This window comes from Rana temporaria, chromosome 3 (genome assembly GCF_905171775.1).
Source record: "Rana temporaria chromosome 3, aRanTem1.1, whole genome shotgun sequence".
Lineage (NCBI taxonomy): Eukaryota > Metazoa > Chordata > Amphibia > Anura > Ranidae > Rana > Rana temporaria.
Window position 1 is genome coordinate 174,917,108 of NC_053491.1, and position 15,400 is coordinate 174,932,507.

Consider the following 15,400-nt stretch of genomic DNA (forward strand, 5'->3'; position numbering starts at 1 on the left):
CAGCTTTCACCTTTGCGGTCAGGCACGCACTGCGCATATGCGAGTCACGCTGTGCTCCCCGAATGGACAGGCGATCTCCTAGGACCTGTCACGTGTCCCATGAGATTGCCTAGAGGGAGGGGCAGAGGAGGAGTCGCCTAGGCGGTCCCTATGTGGAAGTAGGAAGTGGAACAGGAAATCCCACTCCTACCGAAGCCCCCACCCCCCCCCAAAAAAAAATTACATGCCAAATGTGGCATGTAAGGGGGTGAGGAGTGCTTAAAGTGGAAGTTCCACTTTTGGGTAGAACTCCGCTTTAACAATGCAGCATGAATGTTTTTTCAAAGCATTCTGGAAGAAGTTGCAGTGAACACACAGCCATTACACAGCCAATTATAAACAGCGCACTCTTTTTTTTTTTTTTTTTATTGTTCCTACATTGCTCAAGGGACTAAAGCTCTTTCCTGCAAGTAATACATACCTTGTAGGCAATCAGACTTTATAAGCTAGATATTACTGGCAAATGATGTGCAAAGGAAATGAAAAATTGCAACTGCTGGTACTTTTCCAAGAAATATTATTGATTTAGCATTAAAGACCCACTACGGAAAATCTGAAAATTCTCTCTTGCACTGGGGCTACTCCAGGGGAGAGTAAAACCATTTACTTACGTGATCCTCTGTTCCCACGGCAGATGTTGCTCCCCCATACATGATGGTGGTATTTCCTTGGAGTCCTGTCCTTAGAAGGCTTGATTATGTCAGAACCTTAGATCGCTGGAGCATGGAGGAGAAGAGGATATCGGGACTGCTCTCACAGCACAGAGGATTGGCTAAATAAATTTACTTTTTCCTGCCCCTAGATGTAAATGAGCAGTTAGTCCCACTGCAAGGGAGAATTTTCAAGTTCAGCTTTACCTTAGTATGTATTTTATCATTTACAAGATATACCTGTTGTTTTCACAGTTCCTAGTATGGCAGTTCTACAAATTCATCATCGAACTTCTGATTCACTGACTTTGACATGGAGTCCACCACTCCATCCAAATGGAGTCCTGACACAATACACTCTGAAGTATCAGTCAAGTAAGTCCAGAAACCTGCTTCAGTTTTTGATGGCTATGTAATTCATATAGATCTTCATATATTTATGGAAAACTTTCATGAAACTAAAGACCCATATACACGATCGGAATTTCCGATGGAAAAAGTCAGACAGACTTTTTCAATCGGAAATTCCGACCGTGTGTATGCCCCATTCGTAAAAATTCCATTGGAAATTCTGATGAATTCCATCAGAGTTTAAATATAGAACATGTTTCTAATTTACTCCGATGGAATTCCGTTGGCCGGGCAAAAAACAGATTGTCACATCAGTCTACAAGAGCCCTAAAAAGAGGAAAATTAAAGTCTTCCCCACTACATTAAAATACAACACAAAAATACAATGGTTGTAAATGGACTTCTTTCTGAACAAAGACCAGTCACTAGTGGTGTACCACAAGGCTCTGTACTAGGTCCTATTCTATTTAATCTTTTTGTAAGTGAAACAACTAAAGTTTTGGACAAAGTGTGCCTTTTTTTGCTGATGACTCAAAGGTGTGCAATAAGGTTGATATTCCTGGAGGTGTCTGTAACATGGAACAGGATTTGGCATTGCTTTTAAATTGATCAACACAGTGAGAACTGTATTTTATTGTTTCTAAATGTAAAATAATGAAATTAGGGAAACATAATCCCTTGACAAAGGACAATATTGGGGGTACAGTGTTGGCCAGCACTATAGAAATATAGGAAAAATATTTGGAAATACATATTTTAGATGATTGCAAAATAAGCAAACCACATGGCCAGGCAGTCAGGTTCCTGAAGTTTATCCTGATATGTTTAATCCCTCAGACCTTTGACCATTTTTTGCCTGTCTCTGGACTCTTTCTATCTTATCAATATCTTTTGATAATTTAGGTCTCCTGAACTGAACACAGTATTCTAAATGAGGTCTTACTAAAGATGTACAGTATATAGTGGAATCAGAACCTCCTTCCTCCTTCTGATGATCCCTCTAGTGATACACCCTTTCTGTGTTATTTCTGTACCCACAGCCGAATATACAACACTTTATAAATAGAGTAACCTGCATTTACAAATTTTGAGCCCATTCAGTGCTATATTACAATCAATTACTACAATTCAATTACTGATTGCTTTATTTGTATTCTAGTAAATGCTACACATGAGCTAGAGCCACCCGTGGAAGTTATAATCCCAGCAAATGAATCAAGTCATATTCTTAAAAATTTAAACCAGAACACGAGGTACAAGTTTTACTTTTATGCACACACTGCTGTGGGACCTGGGATCCAAAGTACACAAGAAGCAGTAACTGCTATGGATGAAGGTAAGATGGGTATGTACCTAGACATGGATATATTCTATATGCAAATGTTGAATTTTAACTGTACTTGAAGTTTTTTTATATAATAAAAAAGTCAAAATAGAAACTTTAATTAATGAGCGACTCCAGTGCATTATCCCTTCATGCAAAATTGCACCAAATATTTTCACAGTTCATTAATATTGTCTGACAGTCTCTGGCTTCAGTACTTTCTGAGACACAGGCCTAGAACAAGCCCAGACATTAGAAAAAGCAAAGTAAAAGCTCCTAATATGCATACTTGTTCCAGGACTCAGAGCTGAAGCATTTTCAGAAGGAGAGATCAGTAATAGCATCCTCCATACTTTCTTACCACAGGACTTTTTCAGTTTAACAATGTTTCAATAATCGCAGAGCTAAATTTCGTCACTACAGCTTGTGGACAAACAGTGGATATAAAAAGTCTACACACTCCGGTTAAAATGTCAGGCTTCTGTGATGTAAAAAAATGAGACAAAGATAAATAATTTCAGAACTTTTTCCACCTTTAAATGTGACCTATAAACTGTGCAACTCAGTTGAAAAACAAACTGAAATATTTTAGGGGGGGGGGGGGGGTAAAAATAATGTGGTTGCATAAGTGTGCACACCCGCTTATAATTCGGGATGTAGCTGTGTTCAGAATTAAGCAATCACATTCAATCTCATGTTAAATAGGAGTCAGTACACACCTGCCATCATTTAAAGTGCCTCTGATTAACCCCAAATAAAGTTCAGCTGTTCTAATAGGTCTTTCCTGACATTTTCTTAGTCATATCCTACAATAAAAAATAAAAGCCATGGTCTGAAGAGAGCTTCCAAAGCATTAGAGGGTTTGATTGTTAAAAGGTATCAGTCAGGAGAAGGGTACAAAAGAATTTCCAAGGTATTAGATATACCATGGAACACAGTGAAGACAGTCGTCATCAAGTGGAGAAAATATGCACAACAGAGACATTACCAAGAACTGGACGTCCCTCCTAAATTGATTAAAAGACTAGAAGAACACTGGTCAGGGAGGCTGCCAAGACGCCTACAGCAAAATTAAAGGAGCTGCAGAAATATCTGGCAAGTAATGGCTGTGTGGTACATGTGACAACAATTTCCCGTATTCTTCATATATCGGGGCTATGGGGTAGAGTGGCAAGACGGAAGACTTTTCTTACAAGCCCGGTTAAATTTTGGAAAAACACATCTGAAGTTTCCTAAAAGGATGTGGAAAAATATGTTATGGTCTGATAAAACCAAGGTTGAACTTTTTGGCCATAATGCCAAAAGATATGTTTGGCACAAAAACAACACTGCACATCACCAAAAGAACACCATACCCACCGTGAAGCATGGTGGTGGCAGCATCATGCTTTGGGGCTGTTTTTCTTCAGCTGGAACAGGGGCCTTATTCAAGGTAAATTATGAACAGTTCCAAATACCAATAAATATTGTCACAAAACCTTCATGCTTCTGCTAGAAAGCTGAACATGAAGAGAAAATTCACCTTTCAGTATGACAACAACTCAACGTATACATCTAAACCACACAGAGCCCAGACCTGAATCTGATTTGAAAATCTGTGGGGTGATCTGAAGAGGGCTGTGCACAGGAGATACCATTGCAATCTGACATATTTGGAGTGTTTTTCCATAGAAGAGTGGGCAAATATTGTCAAATCAAGATGTGCCATGCTGATAGACTCATACCCACAAAGACTGAGTGCTGTAATAAATACGAAAGGTGATCCAGTATTAGTTTAAGGGTGTGCACACTTTTGTAAACATTATTATTATTATTTTTTTTTTTACTTCCATCCACCTAAAAGATTTCAGTTTGTAGTTCAATTGAGTTGTATAGTTTATAGGTAACATTAACCTCTTTGCCACCGCGCCATAGACAAAAGACGTCTACAGCGCGGTGGAGTTGTTCTGGGAGGACGTCCCTGGGACGTCCTCCCAGAATCCTCCTCTCGCGCGCCCCTGGGGCGCGCTCCCGGAATCATCTGTGAGCGCTGGGTCTAGAAGACCCGGCGCATCAAAGATCGCGGTAAATTGCCGCTGATAGCGGCCGTTTACCACGTGATCGCTCCCTCAAATGACGGAGCGATCACTTGTAAACAAACCGGCGTCATGTGATGACGCCGGTTCCTCCCTCTCCTCTCTGTACCGATCGGTACAGTGTGAGAGGAGAGGGGGGAGAGCGGAAGCAGCAGCAGCTGCTGTGGGCTGGATCTGTGACAAATGCAGTCACAGATCCAGCCATCCATCCCTGCGAAATACTCTGCAATACCCCCCATACTCTGCAATACCCCCCATACTCTGCAATACCCCCCATACTCTGCAATACCCGCCATACTCTGCAATACCCCCCATACTCTGCAATACCCCCATACTCTGCAATACCACCCATACTCTGCAATACCACCCAATACTCTGCAATACCCCCCATACTCTGCAATACCCCCCATACTCTGCAATACCCCCCATACTCTGCAATACCCCCCATACTCTGCAATACCACCCATACTCTGCAATACCCCCCATACTCTGCAATACCCTCCATACTCTGCAATACCCCCCATACCACCCAATACTCTGCAATACCCCCAATACTCTGCAATACCCTCCATACTCTGCAATACCCTCCATACTCTGCAATACCCCCAATACTCTGCAATACCCCCAATACTCTGCAATACCACCCATACTCTGCAATACCACCCATACTCTGCAATACCCCCAATACTCTGCAATACCCTCAATAATCTGCAATACCCCCAATACTCTGAAATACCCCCCATACTCTGCAATACCCTCCATACTCTGCAATACCCCCCATACTCTGCAATACCCCCCATACTCTGCAATACCCCCCATACTCTGCAATACCCCCCATACTCTGCAATACCACCCAATACTCTGCAATACCCCCCATACTCTGCAATACCCCCCATACTCTGCAATACCCCCCATACTCTGCAATACCCCCCATACTCTGCAATACCCTCCATACTCTGCAATACCCCCCATACTCTGCAATACCCCCCATACTCTGCAATACCCCCCATACTCTGCAATACCACCCAATACTCTGCAATACCCCCAATACTCTGCAATACCACCAATACTCTGCAATACCACCCATACTCTGCAATACCACCCATACTCTGCAATACCCCCAATACTCTGCAATACCCTCAATAATCTGCAATACCCCCAATACTCTGAAATACCCCCAATACTCCGCAATACCTGCTAATATGACAGAAACGAGATTTTTTTTTTTTACAGAATTTTCAGTGTTTTTTCTTTTATAGCGCAAAAAAAAAAAAAACCCAGGTGATCAAATACCACCAAAAGAAAGCTCTATTTGTGGGGGAAAAAGGACAAAAATTTCAGATGGGCACAATGTTGTATGACTGAGTAATTGTCATTCAAATTGTGAGAGCACCGAAAGCTGAAAATTGGTCTGGTTAGGAAGGGGGTTTAAGTGCCCAGTGGTCAAGTGGTTAAAGGTGGGAAAAGTTCTGAAATGATTTATCTTTGTCTCATTTTTTTACATCACATAAACCTGACATTTTAACAGGGTTGTGTAGACTTTTTATAGCCACTGTACATATTTTGGTACTCCAAGTAACACACACTGCTTGGATTGCCTCAACACATTTACTTGTTTTACTGATCTTAACCTAAGTTAGAATATTGTGATAATGTGTAAATAACCTTACATGAGATCCCTGTTCCTAATAATGAAAAATAAATTGTGGCCATAATTATACATAGAAAGTCACCTCTTTGCCTGTGCCGCCTATAGACACATGGCTATTGTGTTTAATGGTAAATCCAGCAATATGGTAACCTTGGGAGCATACTGGGAATATATGATCAACTTATTTTTGTGGTAAATGTGAATAATTAAAAAAATATAACAAATTGTTTTGAACTTAAATTTCAAAAGCTAAATCTTCCACATAGGTATTTTGATTATTCAAATTCTTTCACAATGTATTGAGTATCCTTCTGTTTCCATTTAAAGCTGTTTTTCCCCAACCTGCTCTGGGTGCAGGCAAAGGTAAAATGAAGCATTGCATGTTTTGCTTAGCTTGCAAAAGTTTGACTCAAAATGTTATAATTACAAGCAAAGGTTATAAAACGTTATTTTAGGATGTTCTGCATGAGTTGAAGCATTTGTTAAATTGCTGCTGGCCTTATGCATGTCGTCATATTTTGAGGTGCTTGGTATACTTGTTTCCCTTTCCCTAATATATGTCTTCCCTGCTGTCATAAGAAGTATTTTCCTCTATTTTCTCTTAATGTTAAATAGTAGATATATCTCCTCTTCCTCATTGCCCCTGTTAACCCTAAATAGGCTGAACCACGTCACCACAACTGTGTGCACTGCACATGGTTGCAGGGCAGTTGTGGCGTGGCCCTATACACGTAAATTGGTTGCATTTGGCTGCAATACTGACTGCTGAATGCAACGTGCAGTTTTAATTTTGCCAAGGCCGCAAAGCATTGCGGCCATGGCATATGTACAGCTGTGAGTGGCTGCATACCCTTCGGTGGGCATTTGGGGGGAATTGTAAAACCACAGCTCAACTGCCTGCTTTTGTCACCTAAAGAATGACAAAGTTATTGCAGAATAAACAGACCCATCAAAGAAATAGTATATAAGTGATGAGATATATAGGTGGTAAAGTGGTTAAACTACGTGCAATGGTTGTGGCACATCCCAGAGTACAGAATATCCATATTTTGTCTATTGTAGCTGTAACTTGTAGGTAAGATCATAGGTGTGCGCAGCCTATTGCATTAGGGTGTGCACCCCAAATATCAAACACACATGCGCGTGTGTGTGTGTGTGTGTGTACACACATTCTGCACTGGACAGTAAATGAATGGGAAGTGCTCTGTGCTGAGCGGTTTTGCTGTTCATTCACAAAACAACACAGTTTACTATGCTTCAGTTATAAATGAACACAGTGAATGGTTGGTATCCATCACTCGCTGTGTTTCTTCAGAAAAGGAAGGGGACGGAAAATTACATATTTACCTGCCCCTTCCCTGCTCTCCATTTTGAAATGATCCCTCACAGCAGCTGATAGGAGAGGAGGGGAGGGGAAGCCGAAAGACCTATGGGGGGACGGGGGACCAGGGGAGCACACATGGGGCCGGGCAGCAGAAACAAGAGGAACAGGATAGGAAACTGTGGGGGCAGTATTTACTGGTACCGATCCCCTATATTTTCCTCCCGTATCGGCTAATTGCCAGGGGGGGGGGGCAGAAGCCTACTACCAGCTTTTGTAGGAAGAAAATAGTGTTCTGCCCTCCTCTCTGCTGCCGACTGCTGAGAAGTGGAGGTGGAGACAAGGAGGAGCAGGAGAGGTGCAAGGGCCACATGAAATGGCATGGCAGGCCGGATTCTGTCTGCGGGCCTTGTGTTTGACCCATGTGATGTTACAATTTAGCATCAATTAAAGCCATGACTATTTGAAAGCAGGGCACTTGTTTATCTTCAAAATAAACTCTGGAAACTGTCCTCACACAGATTTTATTTGTACTGTTACAAAGTCTGTACAATAACACATTCTGATATGGAACATAGTCCTTTTTATATCTGATACTGAAAATCAAATATTTTCTATATAGCATACTATAGCTGGTGACTATAGCTGGTGTGGGTGGGCATCAGGAAATCACAAAGGTAAAAATTCACAGCCTTTTTCCTTTTCTTCTCACCATTAGCTATGAACAAATTGTTGCCCTAGCTAATGGTGAGGAGAAGCTTTTTCCCCTGATAATTTCATGTGCATACACCGTAGCACTACATGCAGTTATTTTTATTCTTGGCTGAAGTGAACGGAAACATTGGAAACACATCAGATCTCAAATGGGAAAAATCTCATGCTGGATATCTATACTAATATGGATTGGGTAATGCGTTAGGAACGAAAGGATGACACATTGTTTGATGTAAATAAAAATTATCCACCTACAGAGGGCTGAATTCAAAGACACCACAAAAATCAAAGTGAAAAAATTATGCAGCAAGCTAGTCCATTTTGCTGAAATTTCATTGCAGCAACTCAAAATGGTCCTCAGTAGTTTGTATGGCCCCCAAGTGCTTGTATGCATGCCTGACAATGTCGAGGTATGCGCCTAATGTGACGACGGATGGTGTCCTGGGGTAGCTCCTCCAAGATCTGGACCAGAGCATCACTGAGCTCCTGAACAGACTGAGGTGCAACCTGACGGCACCGGATGGACCGAAACATAATGTTCCAAAGGTGTTCTTTTGGATTTAGGTCAGGCGAATGTGGGGGCCATTCAGTGGTATTAATTCCTTCCATTTTCCAGGAACTGGCTGCATACTCTCACCACATGAGGCCGGGCAATGTTGTGCACCAGGAGGAACCCAGGACCCACTGCACCAGCGTAGGGTCTGATAATGGGTCTGAGGATTTCATCTTGATACCTAACGGCAGTCAGGGTGCCATTGTCTAGTATGTAGAGGTCTGTGTGTCCCTCCATGGATATGCCTCCCCAGACCATCACTGGCCCACCACCAAACCGGTCATGTCAAACGATGTTACAGGCAGCATAATGTTTTCCTTGGCTTCTCCAGACCCTTTCACGTCTGTGAAAGGTAAACCTGCTCTCATCTGTGAAAATCATGGAGCACCAGTGGCCAACCTGCCAATTCTGGTGTTCAGTGGCAAATGTCAATCAAGCTCCATGGTGCTGGGCAGTGTGCACAGGGCCCACTAAAAGACGTTGGGCCCTTAGGCCACCGTCATGAAGTCTGTTTCTGGTTGTTTGGTCAGAGACATTCACACCAGTGGCTTGCTGGAGATCATTTTGTAGGGCTCTGGTAGTGCTCACCCTGTCCCTCCTTGCACAAAGGAGCAGATACCAATCCTGCTAATGGGTTAAGGACCTTCTACAGCTCTGTCCAGCTCTCTTAGGCCTCGTACTCACGACCAAACATGTCTGCTGAAACTGGTCCGCGGACCAGTTTCAGCGGACATGTTCGTTCGTGTGTAGGCAGTAACGTACAGAATTCCAGCAAACAATCGTCGGCCAGACCGTTTTCCAACGAACAACTGTTTCCTGGTCTTGCTTTAAAACAGTCTGCTGGAATCGTGTCCGTCAGACATGTTCGGTCGTCTGTACACAAAAGCAGCGTACAAAAACCCCGCGCATGCTCAGTCCAAATGAGGAGACGGGAGCGCTCGTTCAGGTAAAACTCGCGTTTCTTTGGGATATGGCACATTCGTCATTAGAAACCTTTTATTCTAGCAAGAGAACAATGTCTTAAAAAGGCGCACTAAACCACATTTTAAAGCCTCGTTTTCTTAATTCTTCTCTTGCTAGAATAACCCCGTTCTCTTGCTGATGCAATTTCAATAGAGTTGTCCCATACTGAAATGTCACATTTCTTGCTTGTGATGTAATCCTTTAATAATGTTTTCTATGCCAGACGTGTGTTTTGGTTGGTGGTCCTCCATAATTTAGAGTAGTCATTTTTGTAAAGGAATGTGCATTTTTTTTATTTTTTTTTTGTTTCTAGTTATGTCACCATTTAAACAATTTTTTTTTTACATGTTTTTTTAAATTAATTTTTTTTTTTGGTGTTTCATTAGAGAATATTAAACCATGTTGGCACACCAAATGTCCCCCCCCCCCCCCAAGGAGTGTGTCCTTTGTAAATTACCCATTGTATATTTATTAAAGGTTTGCTGCCTAATAATCCCCACAGTATATCAAACAATAGGCATGTTTTCAAATGAAAGCAAAAGGCCTTTTATTCAGGCAAATGTCATCACAAAAAATAAAAAGAACGGCAGCACTAGAATAGATAGCAAACTATATGCAAACTTGCATTTCCAACATGGTGAAGGATAAACTTCCAAGCCTCAGGAGCCAAACACAAAAATATGAAGCAGCAGCACACAAACAAAGGAACCCAAACTGTGGTAGTACAAACAAGATGTCCTTTATGTGGAAGGAAATGGAAGGCAGAAAATCAACGTTTCCTCCTCTTTCCAGCCTTCCCTCCAGGCAGCCTTCCAGCGGATCGAACACGGGGTCTTGCAGGTGGGGTTGATGTGGCAGCAGGAGGATGGTGTTCCGCAAGCCGGGCTGGATCACATAGCCCAGTGTCTGGGGTCAGCAGGCCCCTCTGCATCCACCAAAGGACCTGGTTCATCAGGGCCTTTGCCAGTCTTCTCTGGTCCTCCTCCCCTTCATTTAAATCATGGGCCAATGAGGCACTGAAGGCCTCTGTGGGGTTGAGGGGGGCCCTCATGATGGCGCTTGCCTCCTGGATCATGCGGAGGCTTGCCTCCTCCACAGGCCTCAACTGCCTCCTTCGGCCTGATGGCCTCACCTGGGGGGGAGAAGACTGGCTGGTGGTGGTTCTCCTGGCCGGGTGGACCTGCTGCAGGCCACTGGGCCCAGCCTCCTCCTGGCTGCCACTGACCCCGGCCTCCTCCTGGCTGCCACTGACCCCGGCCTCCTCCTGGCTGCCACTGACCCCGGCCTCCTCCTGGCTGACAGACACCTGAGGATCTGCCACCTCCTGGCTGATCTCTTCTTCCTGTGTGGAAAAAAAAGGAATTTTTTTACAATTTCGCTAAATAAAACCACACTCATTTTCATGTTTTTCGTTTAGTATTTTCTGTTCATTATTACTTGAATACACTCTACTTCTGACCCCTGCAGTTGTCATCCCTGACACCTATTTGTCTGTACACCTTTTTGTTTGCTTTTTCCCAGCTTGGTTTTTTTTTTACAATATCTAATCATTAATCCACCAAGAATTATTTACGCCATAAATATAGAGGAAACTACTATACCTCCTCATCGAAGGGTGGCAGATCTGCATCTCTGTCAGCCAGGCCCTCTTCCTCCGACTCTGCAGGGCTGTGGTCATCTGGGGAATGTCCGCTGGAAGGTAGCATGGAGGAAAGGTTGGAAGAAAGACTGGACATCGTTTTCCTGCCTTCCATTTCGTCCCGCAAAAAAGCCATCTGTTTATAATACCACAGTTTGGGTTCCTTTGCTTGTCTTGCTGCTGCTCCCGATTTTTGGCTTTTATTAGCTTTGTATGCTCTCCTGTATGTGCTTCTGAGGTTGGCAAGTTTATCCTTCACCATGTTGGCAGTGCATCCTGGCACCCAAGTTTGCATATAATTTGCTAGCTCTTCTAGTGCTGCCGCTCGTACCTCTTTATTGCAATATAAAGAGTGCTTTGAATTCCACAGGATGGGCGTGTCCTGGTATTTTTGAAGTAAGGCCTCTATAGATTCCTTGCTTTGTAGGAGGTCCATTGTAATTTTTCCCAAATTATATTTCTTTTTGAGTCTAGATTACAAAAACATAAACCACAGAAAAATAAATATTCCAAAGGATCAGCGTTGACCTTGATCTAATATGTGTCTTCAAATTTATTACCTATATCTAATTACAAACACAGTCTCTCTTGTTTAAACAATGATTGGCAGCTCGGCCGCATTGCTTGTACCAAACATTGATTTGCTAGATGCAGAGCCATTGTTCACATTGCAGTAAATATTTTAAATATATAAAATTAAACAATGCTTACAAATGACAGTTTTCATCTAGGCACTCTTTCATGTGTAAATCTCATGCCCCTGACAATGGATGACATAAAAGACACTTCCTAATGACCTCTGTACAACCAACACTTGAACAATACTTTGCCTGATCTGAATACACCATTCAAAAACTTGTCAATGAGGTACAGCATTGTTCACATCTCTATTTTGTGAGGTGTCCAAAAGCATTTGGATACCAAAATAACATTGTGGTACCCCATAGACAGAATAGCTTAAAAAGGGTGCAACCAACAGCCCAAACCCCCATCCCATGTGTCTACATTTTCAAGGCCTCTGCTGATCACATTTTTAATTTCCTTACCTTCCTGTCTCTCGCTCCTCGTTTCTCACGCTCGCCTAATTACCGCGTAAGATGCGTAATCACGGCGTAAACCTTTTAAACACTCCGCGTATTTATGAAACCCCGCCCTCGTCACCTTTGCGAGGCCCCTAATCAATGAGTTTAGGAAATATGGCGTTAACTGTGTATGTTCTGGATGCGCTCGAAGATTCTCCGCGTAACCGACGTAAACACGTTGTTTGCATTCTCTACACTCCGCGTATGTATTAAACGCCGCCCTCTTCTCCGCCCATGGCGTAAGAATTCATCTTTTCCACGCCCATAATCTCTGTGGGAAAGGAAAGATGGCGATGTCACACGAGCGGGCACGATGCTCTCATGCCACAAGTGAAGGGACAGAGGCAGGGACGTCCCGATCAAGGAAAAGAAGATATAAAGCCACTAATATGCGGTTCCAGGAAATGGTGGAGTTAGTTTACATCATGCGAAAGAAGGACTATGATGGTGAATTAGGGCCATACAAGACCCCTAACCGCCGAAAGGCACATATTATGGACAAGGTGGCGAGGAGAATGCAGAGGATGTTTGGGATCACCAGGTCCAAGGAACAGCTGAGGAAACGATGGTCAGACTTAAAATTGAGGGAGCCACATCAGATGAAGAAAATACTTAAAATTCTGCGTAAAAGTAAGTAAATATATATTGGGGTTGGGGGGGGGGGGGGGGATTGTCTGCAATAATGTGTTGCCATGTATATTTCACCATCTGCCTCCTTGGCCTGCTTGTAATTTTAAAGACATGTTGTCATTTATTTTTTAGGACATAAATAACTACATATTTACAAACAGTGTTCTTAGTAAACAACGTAACATCACATAGTTTATCAGAAAGGCTCGGTTATTCCAGGAACAACACACCTGGACATGGCTCACTGGCCAAAAACTTTGTTTGTAAACATTGTGTAAAAGCTAGTTCTAGAAAAAAAAAGTATGAGAATGGGAAAGGCAAACAGGATACATTCTAAAAACAGTGGTACTAAAGCAGATGTTTTCACATCTGCAATGCAGAGCACCTGTGTCTCCACAAATAAAAAATGGGTTTTGGTAGGGTCTCCCAGAAATACAGTTTAGGGGGGACATCCATGTGTGTCACTTTGCTAAAAAGGGGCAGGATCAGAGCTTGCCATATAGAAGTAATTGCTAAATGTAGGTTTGGTGAAAGATAAAAGTAACTAAATGAAAGCATCTTCTAAGCAATGTGTGCGATTTATGCTCTCCAATATCTGTGTGCTGATGAGTCTACATTTTTTTTGTTTTATTTCAGGGGAAAGAAGTCGCCAGCATTTGGAGGAGGCAGAGAGGGCCAGACAAGGCCAAAATCTGCCATCTCAACATGTGGAGGAGGAGGAGGATGTGGAAGGAGAAGAGGATGTGGAAGGAGAAGAGGATGTGGAAGGAGAAGAGGATGTGGAAGGAGAAGAGGATGTGGAAGGAGAAGAGGATGTGGAAGGAGAAGAGGATGTGGAAGGAGAGGAGGATGTGGAAGGAGAAGAGGATGTGGAAGGAGAGGAGGAAGGAAGAAAGGAGGAAGGAAGAGAGGAGGAAGAAGTAATTTTGGACTTAGAAGTCATAGCAGATGAAGGGCAAGTGGCGGAAGAACAATTTGGCGAATTGAAAGAAGGTGGATTGATGGATGAAGGAGGAGTCCAAGATGATGGGGAAGTGGTGGAAGAAGGAGGAGTGATTGAAGATGATGGGGAGGTGGTGGAAGAAGGAGGAGTGATAGAAGATGTCGAAGAGGTGGAAAGGAGAAGCCCATCAGGTCAGTGTCACCCTAGCTTGATTCAAAAAAACATATGTAGATAGGCCTCATCGAAAAATAATGTTGTAAATGCCTTTTTTTTTGTTGGTTTTAGGGGAGGAGGATGGTGTGCCAATATTTTCACGTGCAAGTGCTGCTATAATTATTCAGCAGGTAATGGAGTGCAGCACTGAAATGCACAATATGCGTGAAAGGATGTTTCTCATGGAACAGAATGTAACAAATGTGCTTTTGGAATGCAGCACGGAAATGGACAATATGCGGCAAAGAATGATGGTCATCGAATCTAATTTTAAGAACATTATTGACATGATGGGCCGTGTCAAAGACTGAAACACCCCCCGCCCATCCCCCGCCCCCACAAACATTTTTACAGTTTGAATAATGAATACGCCAAAATTTGAAGATACACACACAGTGTGCCAACATGTGCTATCTGCCATCACAGAATATCTAATGTCTGTGCTTTGTGGGTCCAACCCCCTCCTCCATCCTCAAGTAGTTGAGAGGAAGGGTTTGCTCCCACAAAACACAGACATTGATCACCCATGATGTCAGATAGCACATGTGGCCATTTGTCTGTTGAACCAATGACATTTGGCGAGTTTGCACTGAATGTGTGTATCTTCCAATTTTGGCGTGTTCCAGTGTGAAAGCACACCATGACTGACTGCTGTTGTGAGTTTTTATATTTTTGGAATAGGATTTTGTTACTTTTTGACCATGTTGAACATTTTGGGATACTATAAAGTTTAGACCATAAAGAATAAACAACGGTAAAAAATTTAAAATATATATATATAGAATTATAAATCTCTCTAATCACTGAATTTAGTGAAGTAGAGATTTGACTCCAAATTCTCACCTAAAAATTTAGTTTTAGAAAAACACACCAAAAACAAAAAAAAATGTTAAAAAAATTATTGTTTTTTGTGCATAAAAAATATGCCCAAAAAAAAAATTAAGGCGCTAAACACCCCACCAAATATAATCTATATATATATATATATATATGTAAACAATAAATCTAACTATATTTGATAAAAAAAAAAGTGAACTTGTTAATAAATGTATAATCTGCATAATATTTTTGGTTGAATTACCTGAAAAAAAAAAAAAAAAAAAAAAAAAAATTTTTTTGACTCCTAAGTACAAAAGCAGGGAGTAATGAAAAAAATATAAAATAATTTTTGGGGTCATGAACAAGCAAAAATTAAAATACTTGACCTCAAAATTTACAAATGGAGTTGCTTATTATTTCTAGACTCAATACC

At 42.1% G+C, this 15,400-nt stretch overlaps 1 protein-coding gene across 28 annotated transcripts in view; it reads left to right on the forward strand.

Moving 5' to 3' along the window:
* The window catches only part of NRCAM (neuronal cell adhesion molecule), a 301,106-nt gene that overhangs the window by 236,287 nt on the left and 49,419 nt on the right, over positions 1-15,400 (forward strand). For 10 of the 28 annotated variants that reach the window (XM_040343832.1, XM_040343842.1, XM_040343836.1 and 7 more), the window contains 3 exons: positions 945-1,064; positions 2,200-2,385; positions 6,418-6,453. In XM_040343832.1, coding sequence (XP_040199766.1) covers positions 945-1,064; positions 2,200-2,385; positions 6,418-6,453 — 342 coding nt within the window. The remainder of the gene's footprint in view (positions 1-944; positions 1,065-2,199; positions 2,386-6,417; positions 6,454-15,400) is intronic. The other 18 variants (XM_040343839.1, XM_040343846.1, XM_040343849.1 and 15 more) reach the window with 3 other exon arrangements.